Source organism: Rosa rugosa, chromosome 2, assembly GCF_958449725.1.
Source record: "Rosa rugosa chromosome 2, drRosRugo1.1, whole genome shotgun sequence".
In the NCBI taxonomy this organism is placed as follows: Eukaryota; Viridiplantae; Streptophyta; class Magnoliopsida; order Rosales; family Rosaceae; genus Rosa; species Rosa rugosa.
In genome coordinates, this window is record NC_084821.1 from 16,347,568 (window position 1) to 16,366,275 (window position 18,708).

General features: G+C 38.8%; 1 protein-coding gene, 1 long non-coding RNA gene and 1 pseudogene across 2 annotated transcripts; all 3 read right to left on the reverse strand.

The window, feature by feature from the left end:
* Positions 1 to 2,876: 2,876 nt before the first annotated feature.
* Positions 2,877 to 3,492, reverse strand: LOC133731852 (uncharacterized). The gene is made up of 2 exons (XR_009856837.1): positions 3,292 to 3,492; positions 2,877 to 3,041 (listed from the first exon to the last, which is right to left on the reverse strand). It is a non-coding gene; the product is annotated as an uncharacterized LOC133731852 (long non-coding RNA).
* Positions 3,493 to 15,096: 11,604 nt separating this feature from the next.
* On the reverse strand, positions 15,097 to 16,638 carry LOC133730156 (probable phospholipid-transporting ATPase 4). The gene is made up of 3 exons (XM_062157802.1): positions 16,375 to 16,638; positions 15,509 to 15,607; positions 15,097 to 15,328 (listed from the first exon to the last, which is right to left on the reverse strand). Exons 1-3 carry the CDS (start codon positions 16,456 to 16,458, stop codon positions 15,158 to 15,160), a joined length of 354 nt encoding a protein of 117 aa, XP_062013786.1. The 5' UTR covers positions 16,459 to 16,638; the 3' UTR covers positions 15,097 to 15,157.
* A 426-nt stretch (positions 16,639 to 17,064) lies between these two features.
* LOC133730440 (inosine-5'-monophosphate dehydrogenase 2-like) lies at positions 17,065 to 18,342 on the reverse strand (annotated as a pseudogene).
* Between the last annotated feature and the right edge of the window lie 366 nt (positions 18,343 to 18,708).

The window sequence follows — 18,708 nt, forward strand, 5'->3', positions numbered from 1 at the left end:
GTATTATTTTAGGTCTTCATCATTTTTTGGGTCATTTAGGAAAAAATGAAAATGAATTAATGCTTTTGGGTTATGTTAAAGTTGACATAATTGAATTTTATGTTTAAAAAAATTTAGTTGTACGAGACTAGTTTCAATGGAGTATTCTCATGGGTGTTCACTATATGATTATTATATTTCTTGAACATAAAATTCGAATATTCGTTCAACATAACCCATAAGCATTAATTCATATCGGCCTATAAAATTATGAAGAAAATCAACCCACAAACTCATGTTTTTTTATTATGTTTTTATACATGTATTCTAAATGTCAATTTTATCCTTACATTTAACAGAAAAATTAACAGAAGTACCAAAGTGTCAAACGGAGTCTAACTTCAAGTACCAAACTGTCCCCTTTAATACATCAGGTATCAAACTGTCCAAGTAGCAATACCTCAGGTACCATAGGAGGAATTTACCCTTAATGGTTTGTGCATTCAAGGTGATAACTTATGCATGGAAAATTGGTGCACAATCAAGTGCACGCATTGGGTATAAATGCATGGTCAAATTTGTGCATTTGGAATAAATGCATGGTTAAATTCATGATGGACCTTTTAGTCTTCCTATGGAGTTAATGAGGGAGATGGATGGTTGATTCATAAATGGGCATTTATGAAATGAGTCTAGAGACTTCTATCAATGGCTATAAATGAATGGAGCTTGTGTGGAGGCAAGTAAGAAGAGGACAAGGAGCAACTCCGGGGGTCTTCATCAAGATGTAGAAGATAAGGGGAGTTGTGTTCAAGGCTTGGTTATTTCTTAATTTTTTCTATCTCTGCTTCTAGTACTTGGGTGGCGGAGGGATTAATTTCCCTAACACTTGATACCATAATACATTGTCCAATAGCTGCTGCCTAGTCATCGAGTATCAGTTTCTCCAAATCATCGATCAATGGATGATTTAGTTCTCAGGAATAAGCTTAACATCATCTGTTTCCGTAGATTCTCCTGTAAACCTTTAAATCACTTAGGATGGATTACTTATACTTCTGCGCATGCACAAAGTCACGTCTTCAATTTCACAACAATAGGTAACATGGCAACGGCTGATTCAACCACATTAAGGACCTTTCCAACAACAATCGGCTACTCATCTGCTAGGGACAAGCATGATGGAAAGGATTTCACTGATGATGAAATAGTACCACTTCCGGATTGGATGACAGCAAAGCACGAGAGACCTAATGGTTTCTTGGGTTTTTAATTGTGGAATGATCGTTGGAACATCACTGTTTCCACTGTTTTCCATTTTCCATGCCATCCGAATGATTTTAATGGATCACTTGTACAGCATAATTGACTAGAAGAACAACAGGTAATCAAAGAAGGCTGGACCTTCAGGTTTTTGTATGTGAATTTCAAACGGAAGTCGAATATGTCGACCAATTTCAATTCAAACAAACCAAATAGTTTGTCTTCATCCATCGCTTCTTAGCCACTTTCCATTTCGGCATTTCCTCATTGAATTGATCATCAAAAGGGTATGACCAATACTCTTGGGATGGGCCGGCTTCAAGATGGAATTTGTGAACAGAGTGACGGTATCTATAGACCAATATTAGTTAGAGCCAGAATAAAAGGGCCAAAAATATGATGATGCCAAGCCCAATGGGGTGGTGTGGCACCCAAATCGTACCTATAGACCTACATTAGTGCAGTAGCATTTAGATTTTCAATTTTACACCTATTCTTTCATTCATTCATGACCAAAAAAAAACATTACACCTATTCAAACCTCATAAATCATATCACAGAAAAAAGAAAAGAACAAAAGCCATAAATCATATTTACAATCTTACAAAGATACTTGCAAACAGAAAAAACCTGTTTTGACCAGTATCACTGTATTTGGCACAATATTTAGCATAGATTTCAACATGATAAATTTGTTTGACCAATATCTTCTTTTATGCGAGTAATTGACTAATTGTACAGATACTTTTTAGGATTTTGCTAGCGTCATCATCAAGTGGTTTGCATTTGATTAAGAACATGAGTGTAGTAATTTTTTTTTTTTTTTGATCGAGTAGTTAGCGGTTAGTAACTCATACACCCATGCAGTGGTATCCTAGCGCTAGGACACCTGCACCGACATTGCGGCGAATGCCAGGCAAAGCCAGACTAATCCACTGCACCGCAGACGCACGAACCCAAAGGGTCCCTCAAATCTGCTGGCCACGGCACAGTGCAAGCAGGGTTAGCTACGTTGGGTCACACGATATGATCAAGGGTCCGGATCATGGGACATACAAGTTTACACAATTTTTGACACTTTTTATAGGTCCTTAGATTTTAAACCCTTCAATGGTTAAAATTAATTGTGTGAATGACGTTAATTGTGGCATCAAGTTATTTCACAATAACAAATGAGATTAGATAAATTTTTCTTTTTATAAAGAAAAAAGATGCTTCAACCAAAAAAAAATTGCAATTAGTCTAATACCTAGGGGTGGGTTCGGTTCCGAGCCTAAACCGAAAACCGAACCGAATTTAGGCTCGGTGCGGTTCGATTCGGTTTTTGTGTTTTGAGAAGTTGACATCGAAAACCGAACTGACCCGAACGGTTCGGTTCGGTTCTGCCCAGTTTCGGTTTTTTTTTTTTTTTTTTTGAAAAACATATTTTTACAGACTTCTACTTTCTTAAAATAACAAAATTTAATAATTGTGTTTTTTTTTTCCAGGTCTTTTTTATAGTTCATTCTCTCTCTTTTTGCTAGCCTTTTGGGCCCTTCCTCACCAAAAAATAAAACTATGCATCAAACACATTGGTGTAGACTCGAGAGATTCAAGTCCATCTACTTACAAAAATTACTCCGGAAACTAGGAAATTAGGAATCAAAGCCATTGGAGCCTTTTCGATATAAAAAATAAAATAAAAGAGCAACCCATTAACCAATAACCACCCACACAAGCAAAAGACATGAAAAACAAAAACAAAAAAGAGCATCCCTCTTCTGTCTCAAAACTGATGCTTGTAATCTCTACCATAGCTCCTGCATACATTTCAGATCACACAAACTGAGTCAGTCTCTAAATCCAAATCAATATAAAACACCACAGTCAATCTTTGTCCTATATTTCTGATAAATAAAAAATATAATAACTTTCTTTGCTTGAAATGGGAAGTGACATGAATTGGTGTTAATAGCTAGCTATACAGCTTAAAAAGGAAGTCTCATCATATATAATCATCAAATTTATACACATCTATCAACTTATATGTAGACTTATAGAGTAACAAACCTGCAAATGACTAGCTACGTTCTCCCTAGTCAAGCCAGGCACATTCAAGAACTCGAGGATTCTCCCTAGGCACAGCCTCTGTATGGAAAGCCAAAGGTAAACAATAGTTATTAGTAGACCAAAAATTAATCAGACAACGAAATATATAATATAATTAAACTTACTATCCAAGCCTATATGTCTGATGTCCAAGCCTACTAATGTAAACATGGCACAGGCAGACTGAGGAATCAATACATATTCTACTATCAGATCACATCAATGGTCATATCAGATAGTATTATCTCGAATAACAATTATTTTTTAACCCTAACTATGGGAATTACCTGCAGTAATGAGGACTTGAAACCTTCAAACTCTGCCAATTGCTCGGTTTCAATAAAGTTAGCTACATCTCCTTCAAGGTTAGCTCCTCTTCTCCACATTCTTGTCCATATGTGGCCATATGATAATGTCATGGTTAGATATCAAAACTCAATTGATATAGACACGACAATGACTACAAGGAATAATCATCTGTATGAAAATATACCTAGACGACGGGTACACCTCCTTGAGAATATGGAAATCTGTGACTTGAGGATATTTCCTTGTAGAAGAGGAATAATAAACCCGTCCAGCTGCCACAAGAAACTTAATGTGCATTAGAAAAAGAATCTTACTCATAATTCTGACCAATCGTACTAGTCACATATTATGATACTTGACATGGATTACTTTCAATAGTCTTTCAGGGAATAATCAATTCACAGTCAACTCATAATTCCGAGTTTCCACCAACCTGCTTCCATATTGGTTTGGCCATCCAACCTTCAATCAACTTGCGTCTTCTCTGAAAGCTGGTTGAAAAACACTTATGATTAGCAAAACTTTTTAGCTTTACACCAAGCTAAAACTAGATATATGCAGGAGTCAATAATTGATCTATAAGTGCACAAGTTACAATTATTGAACCGGAAACATGTTATACTTTACAGTTTACACCGCACTTGAGTACTAAGAAAAACAGAACAAAGATTCAACAAAACTGTAAATAAGTAGAAGCAGATCTTCAACGAAATATTTTGACTTACAGAGAGTCTTCTAATATTGACTGAGAAAGTGAGAACTGAGAAGCATGCTATCTGAAAACATATTCAGTAAAACAGAACAAAAATTCAATTTGACAATCAAAACAGCACAACAAGAATAAAAATCCATGATTCAACTTATAAAAAAAAAAAAAGTGCAGCTCGATAATTGAGCCCCATCTCCTTCACAAACTTAGCGCCCCCCCAATCTTGGATCTTTACAAAAGATCTAATCATAACTGGATCTAAAATTAAGAAGAATAAACAACAACGATGATAACTGAGCAAGATTAAATCGAACCAAACCGACGAAAACAAGATTGAAGAAAAGAGTAAGATCAGAGATGGACCTGGAGGGAAAGGAGGAAGCTCCGGCTGAGAGATGTGTGAAGGAAGAAGGTAGAGAAAACGAACCTGAAGCAGTTGACATTTTACGGTTATGATCCGGCTCCAAGAAAAACGCAGATCCCAAAGAGGCGGTAGAGGGGACCACCGAGACCTTGGCTTGACTGTTTTGGACGGTGAGCTTAACCCAGTCCTTGGCGGTCTCCTTGGCGATCTCGAATTGTCGATGACGAAGAGAAAACTGAGAGGCCAGTGAAGAAAGAGAGGCGAGAGGAAGAGAGAGAAACTGAAATGAGATAAGGTCGTGGCTGGGAAAGGGAATATAGTTGGTCTCTAACCCTAAAACAAAACGACGTCGTTTTGTCAAAAGTGAACAGTGTTTCGGTTCGGTTCTGTTTTCACCGGGCCGAAACCGAAAACCGAACCGAACATAATCGGTTCAGTTCGGTTTTTTTTTTTCGGTTCGGTTTCTTTTCGGTGCGGTTTTGTTCGGCTTCGGTTCGGGTTTCGGTGTGGTTTTTTTTTGTTTTCGGTTTCGCGAGCCCACCCCTACTAATACCATCCAAAAAAAATAAAATAAAGGGGTTTTATCATAGATGGGGTCTGAACTTTCTCGAACCGGACAGAATGGTACCTGAATTTTCAAAGTGATCAAATAGGTACCTGGACTTCCAAGATCACATCATTAAGGTGCTTTCGTCTATATTCCGTTATTCCTCCATTAAGTGCAGGGGTAAGTCAGACATTTCACTCAATTTAGCCACTAGAATGACTGTTATAACCTCATATGACATGGACAAACACATTTCATTCCTTTCTATCTTACTTGCCCTCCACACTCTTCCCCCAACACTATTCATGTGAAACTTTCTATCAAATTTTTCCTCCAATTATTGTCTCCCGATAAATAATAACAATATTCAACATTCCAACATCATGTTTTCTTGAATAATTTTTATTGTTCTTCAAAAATTAGCCCAAAATTGCAATTAATTTTTCTAAAGTAAAATTAAGAAACAAAAAAAAAAGTGATTAATCATGAAGCATAACGATAAAAGTTAAGTGCAATACTAATTTTAGTGGTCAATTTGAGTGAAATGTCTGATTTGCCCCTACACTTAATGGAGGAATAACAGAATATCGACGGGAGCACCTTAGTGATGTGGTTTCAGAAGTCCAGATACTTATTTGATCACTTTGAAAGTCCAGATACCATTCTGTGGTCCGAGAAAGTTCAGACCCCACCTATGATAAAAACCCTACAACAATAAAAGAAGAACCCTAGCTCTTGTATATCTCTGTTGTCTTCTACAAGCTGGTATCAAAAGCATGGATTGGATTCTGTTTCCCTTGCCCAATCTTATCTTTGATGTCTACTATCAAATTACTCAAACCTGATAGATCTTCAGATTGAGATGTAATGGCATGTACAACCGTCAAGCAATCACTCTCTCCAATATTGCACTGTACGTTCGACCCCAATTCCAGAAACAAGAGCAAACCCTTGCTTTATAACTAGCAATTCAACATGAAGAGGAGAAGTCATAAAGGATTTCCCGATGAAAAAAGCAACTAACAAAACACCTAAAGAGCTGATTGTGTTAAACTTTCACTAGTTTTTGACACCAACATGACATATCACCATACAATAAAAATCGAATAGCACAAATTGTCACATCAACTGCGTACAAGTCATCCCCGTCATTGCAACCATGAACCACCACGACGGTCGCTGTCCATTCTTTTGAAGGCCGTCATCTAAGGCCTCGAGAGCATCTTATCCTATGGGGACAAAAACTTGGAAATGAAGGGTAAAGGGAAAGTTACACTTTCAACTAGATAAGTGCATAGGCACAGGCTCACACTACATGCTCGTGTAAACAGCAGTATCGCGAGATTCATGCATCTCAAAGATGCCTTCTATTTGTAGGAAAAAGAAAAGTGCTCTGTTTTTTAGCAACTAGTTGAGAGTTGAGAATTATGAGAGGCCAAATCGATCATACTCATTGGCCTCCTCCTTAAAATCTGGAGATTTGGCACCCCGTGTATTAAGATGTGCACTTCCAAAACGCTGGTTGGAGTTTGATTTAAACTACATGAGATACATGATATCTCTATGTTTATGCTCTCGAGGAATAGAGTATCTCTATGTTTGACATAATTTAAATCAAACATAGACATAGAGATACATGATAAAGTTCATCTCTATGTTTGACATATATAGTTTAAATCAAACATAGACAGAGATACATGATAAAGTTCATCTCTATGTCCTCAGACTTATTTTTTTATTTTTATTTTTTCGATTACATAGACAAAGTTATTTTAGTTGATTATATATATATGTTTGTAGGAAAATTTGAATTATATATAGGAAAATCAACAACGTAGTTAGCCTATTGATTTTCAGCCTGGCTAGGTACTTTTAGAGGGCTAATGCATGACCTTCATAGATACTCCGTCCCCGAACTCGTTGGTCCTCAGTGTAGTATATATTACCTTATATTGCGCTTTTGATGAACCCCCGCAAAACGGGTGGTATATATTGGTTTGCTGCTTAAGATCATGAGGGGTTCTTTCTAACGGGTTATTTTTTGGCGATTCAACATGTTAATGATCTCGACCAGATGGAAGCCTTAGCGGGTCGGTATGTCAATTAGCTACTAAGCAGGGATTAAGCCGTCTAACCCTAGTCAGGGTTATCTTTACTACATCTCTTTCTATGGCTATGTTGGGGCAGTGTATGAGGATATTTCTCAACTGTTTTGGGATTTGCTTGGATTCTCATTTCATCATATTTATCGTGAAGCAAACTATATTGCTTACAAACTAGTTCGTTGGGCCCTTAGGCTCTATTTTTAGATTCACCTCACATATTTTGATTAACCTCTTGCTGTCCTAAAAAAAATTTGGATTTTGTTTTAGAAACTAAACACCAATCTCGAAATTCAAAACCCGTAAAACTTAATCCCAAAACAAAGTATGTTATTGCAGACACAAGTTCAAAATCAACCAAAACAAAACTCGATGAAAATTATATAATATCATTGTCATTTCAAAATGAGCACCCGTGTTTTTTCCATGCCTTAAATATCATGACAATATTATTGTCTCGTGGTGATGATTGAACGTACATATTGTTGACTTCGTTGCACCATTATCATACACATAGCAACTGTGGAGATAACCCATGAGGTCATAACAGCATACTTTTCTAAATCTCTTCCCAGAAACTTTCTATAAACAAAGGTGATGTGCTTGCCTGGACGGCATTGCACTTGTGACTTGCCACTATACAGTAGTACAAGCTAATATCATGCTTATCAGCTTATCTCATTCCCAAAGGTGTCGCCATTTTATGGGGTACACTTTGCATTAGCGTAACTTATTGGCATACTGCAAGAGGTGGTAGACATAACATATCATGAAATGGAGGGCTTTGGTTCTTGAGAGACCAAATCATAAAAAGAAAACATTCTTTGGACTACACTTAGCCATATAGCTTCAAGTCATTACATCATTGCATTATAATAAAAGGAAATATATATGGCTAATTATGAAGTGATCAATTGAGACAAATGCTGACCTATTCCGCATACCGGCCACTAGCTAGCTACTACTCTACTAGAATCTAATGTTTGATTCAAATCCACTTAAAGTGAGCATTTAAGCAATTAATCCATTATGCTCAAATATATGTGATTCTTCATTTCTCATATATTTCTCATATGAATCTAGTACTTGCCATACTTATTTGCAAATTATATAGTACTAAAAGACAATAAACAGTAACAACCAAAAGATTGAGGACCAAGCAAAGTGGAAGTGATTATCAACATGACTTCATATAATTAAATTTCAGTATTTTCTTAATCTGTCTAATCTTTGATTGCAATCCCTCACTCCTCTGACCTATCTCCAGTAGGAAAAATTTAAAAGGAAGAAGAACAAAACCCACTGATGTCTGGCTGATGATCAAAAGTGACATATATACTAGCTATTTCTAATAATCTATTTGCATGCTTAGATCTTTTGAGTAATAAAGAGGCTAATTGTCATTAAGATATGGCCAATTTGCTTACTTAAAGGAGTCATCAAAACCTAATTAAGGTAAGCTAATCAATCATAGAAAAAGTTTCCACACCGTCCCAAAGCTATGGGGCCGTTATTCCATTAAAAGTTCCTACAATTCATTTTTCTTCCCCCCACCACTACTGCAAATTAAATGCATATTGGTGGTCTAATCCTCCTCCCTCCCTAATGCGGATTCTTCTTTTTGTTGCTTCTACAGATCCTCCTTGAAGTGGATTCTGTTTCTGCTGTTTTCTTTTTGCTTCTGTTGGTTGTTTCTGGTTTTCTTTTTCTTGTGTTGTTCCTGTGCCTTTTGGCTTTGCAATATAAGTTCTCTCTATCAAAAAAAAAAAAAAAAAAAAAAAAAAAAAAAAAAAAGAAGTCAGAACAACTATTCGGTTATCATGCCATTTTAAATTGTTTAAGAAAGTTCTGGCAGCCGTGGTTAAGTTAATCCGTACCATTAGCTAACAAAAAGCAAAACTTAATCAATATTATCGTGTTACATTCTTTACATTATCATATGCCTCAGTGAATATAAATCTCATAGAGAGTGGTAGATAATGATATCCGGTTATGAATGATGTATTACATTGCCACGTGTCAACTTGCGGGGATTACAAGGCCCTGACATACCAGTATCCAAAACCCTAATGCACTTGTAAAGGTATGCGCTAACATGTGTGATTTGAACATGATTGCTTTTTGCTTGAAGTTTAATCTTAGATTATGCAATTGGTGTGTCTTGTTTTCCTCATAACCATGTATCCATATTCTTTCGATTTGTAATAAATGGCTAAGAGTGATCTAAGCAAAAAAATTGAAGCAAAAAATGGATTTGTGAGATCTAATAATATTTCTATTACTTGGAACTAAGATGATATGAATTATATAAAGACACTGTGAGGATTATTTTTGAAAATTCTTTTATATAGGTTCACGTATTTACTGACAGATATAGGTTTAGATACTCGATTGATCCATCTATCTATCACCTGCCATACTTACTCATTTAGCAGAGCTAATCATCACTCAATTATGAAACCCTAGCCGCTCCCAATTTCCAAAACCCTAGCCTCCTTTTCACAGCATCCCAACCTCCCTCGTCGAAAGCATGACATCCATCGAGGATGTTACTGCAAGCTTTGCTGCTTCGCTCGCTCTTGCGGGGTCTGGCGTTGTCAACATCTCCCACCTAAATGATGGAGGCAACAAATCCAACTCTCAAGCTTTTCTTCTGGCCAAACCTTTGACAAAGAAGAAATATGAAGCTATGGACCTTCAACGCCATTTCAGGCGCATTTGGATCCTTGATGGAGGCTTCAAAGTGCAAACCAGCACGCAAGGCCGTTTGTGTTTGCTTTTGATATGAAAAGAGACCGAAACAAGGTTATCCGGGGAGGGCCATGGTACTTTAGCCGATCTCTTGTGCTGCTGCAACAATATGATGGGCTTGCAGATCAGCTTGAGGTTTCCATGAATCACCTCTTCGTCTGGGTCACGATTTCAGGTATTCTGCCTGCCCTAGAAGACAGGAAAACTATTATGAATGTGGCTTCCATTGCAGGCAAGTTTCTTGACTTTGATCAAAAGCTTTTTGATAATAAAGGCCTGATTAGGGTTCATGTAGCACATGCTATATCCCAACCCTTCTTTTTGAAACGTATGTTGAAACTTATCCCTGGTGTGGTGAAAGAGATATCTTTTTTCTTTGAGAATTTACATGGCAAGAGTAAGGACTGCAATCTGATTTTCCATGATCGGGATATATGCCCTCTTCAGGCTGCACCGGAGGAGCAAACTAATACTGAAACACAGGTTGCAATTGAGACTTCTCTGGTATCCCACTTTCCAGGCCACTCTGGTCTTCGCTTTCAAAATGGGACATTTCGTTTACATGGAGTGGAGGCCCCCATACTGCCATCTATTGCTTGAAATTTTTTTGGTGCTCCATCTGCACACAAACCTAGACATCCTATTGTCATTAGGAATGAAGATCTGAGGCCTGAAGCGGCAAATAATGTGCTAGCTTTACCTCCTGCTGAGACAGACCAAGCTGCAGTCAAGAGAGGGCGTCCATCCTCACCATTCACGTCCCCAAAAAAACTGAAAGGGAGAATTTTTCGAACAGTACCTGAACTAAAGGTCACTGTGAATTAACGTGCCTCACTTTATACTAACTACACTTTGGTACATGGACTATAAAATCCGACTACATTTAAATACACGCCGTTAATAACACCGTTAGTTAGCATGCCACCTGACATATTTTTAAGGGTAAAATTGTCTCTTGACTATTCACCTTATTTTTTTAACTATCCACCTTTAAAAAGTCAATATTTTTTAATAAAAATGATAAAAAAAAAAAATAGGTGGTGCGATCATGACCGTAGATCCACCTTGAATTTAAAAAAAAATATATATAAAAGAAAAGAAGATTTCTTGGGGTTGTTCCACCGCACAAATCGAACCAAACATCACCGTCCTTGTCGGCGTGTTTGGAATGCAAGGGAATTGGAACAGATCCGGCTTCGGCGTCGGCCCAGATATTGTTGTAAGAAAGCAAAGGAATAGACTTGGGGCTAATGGAGTTGTTGGGGAAGGCAGAAAGCGGCCAGGAATTGGAGGAAGGAGAAGATGGGTTTTTGCCGAAGTCAAAAGCATCGTTTGGGATCTAAGGGAGGACTGTGAAAATGGATTGCTGGCGCTGGTGGGTCTGGCTATGGGGTTTAGAGGGGAAGGAGAAGAGAGGGTAGAAGAAGCAAAAGAGGAAGTGTTGGAGCAAAGTCCCATTTGGATTTTGGCCATGAGAATCAGATAGTGCGAAAGATCTTGTATCAAAAGATATCCCATGATTTTGATGGCATTTTCAGGCGCCAAAGCCTTGATCTTTCCGAACAGTAGGTTGGTGACTTCATAAAAGAACCCATCTTGGATTTTTGGTCTCTCTCTCTCTCTCTGTGTTTCTCTCATGGTCCATGGGTTTGATCTGAGCTTTAGAAAAGATCTGAGCTTTGGGGTCTCTCTCTCTCTCTACGTTGGGTGTTATGGTGTTTTTGAATTGGTAGTGTATTATGTGATTGGTTGGTGAGAAATATAGATTGAATTGGTAGTGTTTTCTGGAGATTTGTTTTTCTGGTTGCTGGTTGCCAGGTGAGGACGACCGGTCTTGGATCCGTTATAGCGCCGGAAACATCTTCAATAGCTACAGCTTTTCTGCAGCGGCGGGTTGGAGTAGTGTTTATAGCAAAAGCATGGTTGTGGCATTTTGTTCTGGTAATGGAGCATGAATCATATGGTTTTGTGATGTTAATGCTTGGAAATATGGCTGTGCTAATGTTGGACTTGGTTGGGGTTCTGATGAATGTGAAGGAAGAGATCCGAGGCTTCCATTTTGATATTGGCACCAGATTAATGGCGCCACCACTGGTCGTTTAACTTGAAACTTCAGAGAGAGAGAGAGAAAATACCAAACTACCCTCTAAAAAATTCAATAATAACAAAAGGTTAATAGTGTTATTAACGGCGTGTATTTAAATGTAGTCGGGTTTTATAGTTCAGGTACCAAAATGTAGTTAGTGTAAAGTAAGGCACGTTAATTCACAGTGACCTTTAGTTCAGGTACGTACTGTTCGAAAAATTCTCCCAAACTGAAAACACTTTTTGGGGAAAGTAACCAGGCTACAAGTCCATCCATGCTCCAAAAGAAGCTGAAGGTGCCGGAATTCCACACCAAATTCTTTGCCAAGTCTCTTGGACAGATTGAGGCTCCAGAGGGAATCCTGATTCCTAAGGAAGGAATGATCCCAAAAGAAGACATGCAGCCAATCAAGAAGAAGAAGGGAAGGCCTTTGGGGTCGAAGAACAAGAACCCCTCCAAGAATAAGAAAGTTTCTGCTGAAGAAGTGCTAAGTGTCATCTGCCCTAGCAAACCTCCAAGCCCTAGTGTTAAGGGTAAGGAGAAAGTTTAGTTTTATTTTTATTTGAACTTTGCCTATTTACTTGTCATTGGTAACATACTTTATAGGCTTTCTTTGAATAAGTGAGCATGAGTACCGTCAAATGATCGGATCTAATCTATATATCGTTGTGGTATACCACAAACTCTTTATCTACCCATAGATGGTAGAAGGAGGATATGTAATGGTCCTTTCTGGCCTGAATAATAGTAATATATGGACATTGTTCAAGTAAATCCAGAATATGTGTCTGGCCCAAACTCTAGGTTACTTGACGTAGTGGTAATAGGGTTTAATTAAGAAGAATCTAGAGATTATGTTTCCTTGTATGATTCAGACTCTATGCATTGTAATCCTCTATATAAAGAGGCCCCTATTATCAATGAGAATACACAACAATTTCCTCTTAATTTCTGATTCCCTAAAACACGTTATCAGCACGAAGCCCTAACCCTGAAACCCTAAATTCGTAGCCTTCAAATCCCAGAAACCACCACCACCCACCTTGAAGGTCTCAACCCCAGGAGTCCAGAACCGGCGGCGCCACCCCCAGAACCGGCCGGAAAAATACCGAACCGGCCCTCAGAAGTACCAGAAACCCCTCTGCCCGGTTTAAGGCTTTTTCCTCCGTCTTTGACAGCCGTGTACTCCATCACTTGCAGCACCTCGAACCCAGATTGCCGGAACCGGAAAAATAACCATCTGAACTGACCTGAAAATCTATGAACTGGCCACCAGAAGGTCATCCACGTTGAACCGCCGCCTGAAATTCATCCTTGGAGTTTTCTCTCTGCCTTTGTCAGTCCAATCCAAAAAAAAGAAACAAGCCCAGCCCAAGCAACAGAGCAGCCCTAAGCCCAGAAGCAAAGGACCAGCCCACGGCCCAGAAGGAAGAAACCGGCCCGAAGCCCAACCAGTCAACCCACTAACGTCAGCATAGAAACCTGCCACGTCAGCAGAGGACCCCAGCGCCACGTCAGCACCGGTTAAAGCCGGTTGACCATTTCCGGCCACTATTCCGGCAGCCGGTAGCCTCCAGCCACTTTCCGGCGACTTTTCCGACCATTTTCCGGCAACTTTTTCCGGTCAAATTTTCCGGCGACCTATTTCGAGGTTTTTTGTTTCTTCTCTAAAAGTTCCCGTTTTTAGAGTTTTTAATTCAATTTCTCTTCTTTTCTCGGGGACTTGCAAACTCCCTTCTTCTACCCCCCTTCCTTCATCATAGGGGAGACCTAATTAAGCCGAACTGTGGGGGTTCGTGCTCACTCCAAGCTTGGAGCTTGTTGAGATCTCCAAACTTAGAGTTTTTAGAGAATTTATGATCGACCACTTACTTCATTGTTTCGATCTAATCCAATACCTCTTGGAATTGAATTTCTTGGAAGTGATTACGCTCAGAAATTCCTAATTTCTTGGAAGCGATTACGCTCAGGAATTTTATATGTTTTCGTGGTAGCTTTTTTCGCTCCGAAACTAATCCTAATTTCTTATTCTCTTTCAGGATGACACTACACCAAAAATCGCATCAGACAACGGCAGAAAACCGATGTGGGATTTGGAGTCCCACCGTTGTAGAGTGAGCCGTTGTCTGATGAAAAATCAGACAACGGTGGAACACAGTTGTGTGATAAACACACAGACAACAGGTATGTGTTATAACTGTTGTGTGATAGCTCGGCAGATGGCTCGGCAAATGCGAAGCGCAGCTGCGCAGCAGTTGAGGCGCTGTCTTCAGACAACAGTGCCAGTTTTAAGCTGTTGTATGTTTAGCGTTTCAGACAACATTTTTTTATTTTGTCTGTTGTCTGATTGATCTTCAAACTTCAGTTCTTGGACTATATCTGTTGTGTGATAAACTTTAGGTTCTGTTGTGTGATTAACTTTTAAGACAACAAAGTTCAATTAATTCTGTTGTCTGAGTATAAATCAGAAGACACTGATTCGTTAAAAACCGATGTGTGATATGATTGATTACAATGTGTTTTTGTCCCCTTTTTGGCCATTTAGACAACAGGCAGTTATCATTATATCTAATCTGTTGTGTGATCATTTGAACATTCCATTCCTGAATTAGATTGTGCATTCATTTGGTCCATTTACCAAATGAACAGTACTCTATCAAATACAAACATTCCAAACCATCAAATGATTCATATAACCAATACTTTAAACTTCAAAAGCAAAAGGGGTGCATTTCCCAATCATTGAAACCAACATTTTACACAAGAAAAGCATTCTAGTGCATGCCCTAAACACAAGCAAATGAATGAAGTGAAAAGTCAAATAAATAGCTCGGTATTGATGTGCCTTGACCAGCTCTTTAGAGATCTGTGATCCACAATTGGGTTGAGATGATGAAGAGGACTTTGTCATGGTTGAAGTATTCTTGGAAGCAGCAGCATCAGCCTGCGTAGAATCAAACTAAGAAATAAGGAGAAAAAAGCAGAATGCAACACACAGGCAATGAGGTAAGAATAACATTGAACGATAGCATGTACCAGTCATCATATATTGATTACCCTGAATATCCGGTGAATGCCTCAAAGTAGCATGTACCAGACCAAATGCTATATTTTTGTAGAAGTAGCAAATCTGAAAAGCAAAATATTTCCATCAACAAGTGGATGAAGTTCAAAAAAGAAGACTAAGTAGACACATGCTCTCGTGTTCCTAAGCATGTGCAAGTATACAGCATACAACATACAAGCACAAGCAAGTGGCATTTTAACAAATCTGTGACAATAAAGTACTAGATGAGCATACTGATATTACCATCTGAGCAATCCTTTTATAGCACCAATGTCCATGGACAACCAAAAGTCTCTCCAAAAACTGAAACTGGGCAATAGCAAAGTCACTGGCCATCACAGCCTGCAATCAATTACGAACTATCAATATGAGATTCACTGTAAATTGAGAAACTGGTTCTTGCTTCCACCACCGATACCTTGCTTCCCATTTAGACATGTAATACAAACATTATCACATGTAAGCTATTATATGTTATATAAATACAGACCCAGATGACCCTCCACCCACACACAGACAGACAGACACACTATCTGTTCATAGTCAGGTAACAATTCCAACGAAGCACCACATGTCATTGTAGTATCTCTGTTACTAGGAGTACTAACGTGCCAGTAACTCCTAATATGGCTCCATTACATGCACTATTAACTGAACCTAGCCAATGAAAGACATAAAAAGTATAAAAGAACAATCAACTTTATGCAACTACTTGTTTACCTTTTCAAATATTATTAGGTTTTGGTCCACATTTATTAGAGTAAATAATTTTTTTGGCTCTTGTCCTCCATTATTGCAATCTTTTTAAATAAATAAAAACAATAAGAAATGATGTTACATGTGTATAAATTTTAAAAAGATTTAAAAAGAAGGGGGAAATGTAGCTTTATTATTATTCACGTTAGTGCTTTCTACTTAAATGGTTAGAGACAAACCCTATGTTGATTACAGTTTCCATCTTATCCCCTGTCAACACCCAGATCTTGAGATCAGGTTGTGCAAGATTGTATATGCATTGGGGCATCTAAGAGAATAAAAAAAGGTACTAAGTTGCCGTAAATCAAAACGGCAGTTCCTTATTTACTACTGTAATAAGAAGCTTATCTTACCCTTTTTTGCAATTTGTCCTCCACAGCTGTAGCACCAACCATGATCAAGTCTTTTTCCATCTTCTCTGCTACTCGCTCAAGCATCACCTCCCTATCAGCCCCGATAGATGATTTTGCTTTTGAAATTCATTGTTCCAAGCAGAATACTCAGACTCCTCAAGCTTTTTATAAGCAAGCGTCAACGTACGCAACCCAGCTTCTCCATATTCATTCAAATGCTTGGTACTAGCTTCCTCATAAATTCTTCCATTCTTTGACAGTCAATCGAAAATGATGCTGTGGATGTAGATAAAGGGAATAAGATTGATAAAGATAAAAAAGATCAAAAATCCATGCTTTCCTCTCCCCCTGTTTAGGATGCTTTGGGGGGGGGGGGGGGGTTGAGAGAGGGGATGAAATATTGCAGAGTCAGAGTCCAAAGAAATGTTTGTTATATCTAGATATCAACTAGGCAAAAAATTGTTAAACCCAGAACACAAAAAGAACTTTCAAGCTCAAAAACCAATCTCTAGTACAAAACACCCAGATCTTACACACACTGAATACAAAGAAACAGAAAATGCATACAAACTGGGGAAACAGAAATACTAAAAGCTAAGAAGAGCCTAAGAAGATTGAACAGAAACACAAAGAACACAAACCATTGATAAGCATTAAAACATGAACAAAGAAAAAAATATAAAGAAGAGCCTAGTCTGTGCTTGAATCATTTGATATAAAGAATGCAAACCAATCATTTGGATCAACCTGTTAGAACTTAGAACATAATGAATTATCATTTAATTACATTCTTCACAAATTACATTTGTGTAATTTAATCCCTATCCAAAATCCTATACTATATCAGCTCAACAATAGAAACTCTTTCAACAATTCATACCATGAACAGAGCAGTATATCTGCTTTAGCAGTAAACCTGTCATATCTCAGGCATTACCTGATACTCATAAGCCCCAGGAGCCTCAGTGCTTCCAGCTAAGAAGCTTCCCATCATGACAGTAGAAGCACCAAGGGTTAAAGCCTTGACAATGTGTCCAGAATTGGAAATTCCACCATCAGCAATGACAGGCACACCACTTTGTGAAGCAACAGATGCAACCTTGTAAACCGCAGTTGCCTGAAACATATTGCCAACATAAAAAAAACCTTCAGTACAAGAAGGCATAGCTATCACACGATCCACACTTCTTCACAAGTTAAGAATGGAATTATAGTGCTATATATTACACACTGCAGGGTTTCAAACCTTTGGTTAAGTTCTATGCTGGCATTAATATCATAACAAGAGAGTAAAGCAAGCACCAATGAGCAAAAATGCCATTAATTCGACAAGTCCTCGGTCCAATGTTCATCCACTAATAATCTAAACAGTCTAATCAAACTCTACACATCTCAAAACCAATACTGGAACAAAAAGAATGCATCATTATACCTGTCCCCTGCCGACGGCGCAAACCTCTTGAGTAGTACAAATGGAGCCAGACCCCATCCCAACCCTCAACCCATCAACACCAGCCTGAATCAAATTCTGCGCCTGACTCACAGTCACCACATTCCCACCAACCACATCCAAACCTGAGTACATTTTCTTGATGTACTTGATCATCTCAATCTGATAAATGGAGTTCCCTGTGAGCTATCCAAAACTACCACATCAATCCCAGCCTTCACCAACTCCTCCAATCTCTCCTTATCCGACTCCCTCGTCCCTATCGCCGCCCCGACCTTGCACGACCCGACCCCCAACTTCGGGTACCCCTTGTTCCGCTCCACGTCCTCCTTCCCCACAATGTCGACAACCTCGTCGTCCCTCACCATCGCCGCCACGTCACGACCTTTCTCCGCCATGAACTCCTCAATCTTCCCCAAATCGGAGCTCCAAGGCAAAACCATGTCCTTACAGCTGACCATGTAATCGTAAATCTTGACCTCCTTGTCCGCCAGCTTCACCCAATCGTGGCTCGCCATGTAGCCCAATCGTAAATCTTGACCTCCTTCCCCACTATATCATTTAATTCCGTTAGGATTTGGCTTACTGGTGTGGACCGGAATCAAAACGTCGCCGATTACAACCGGTTCTTCTTCTACCACATCGACGACGACGAGTGGATACTTCTCCGCTAGCCATCTGTAGAAAGCTGGAACTCCCATTGCCGATCGCGCTAAGCTCCGAGCCCAGCAGATCTCTCTGTTTCTCTATCGGAAAAGGCAGAGCGAAATCGGAGGTCGAATCAAAACCCTAAGCTGAGACTGAAACTCTGAATTGAATAGGAGAAGGAACAAACCGCGCGCCGAGCGTGATTTTGTTTGGCAACTTAGCAAAATGGTTGAGAG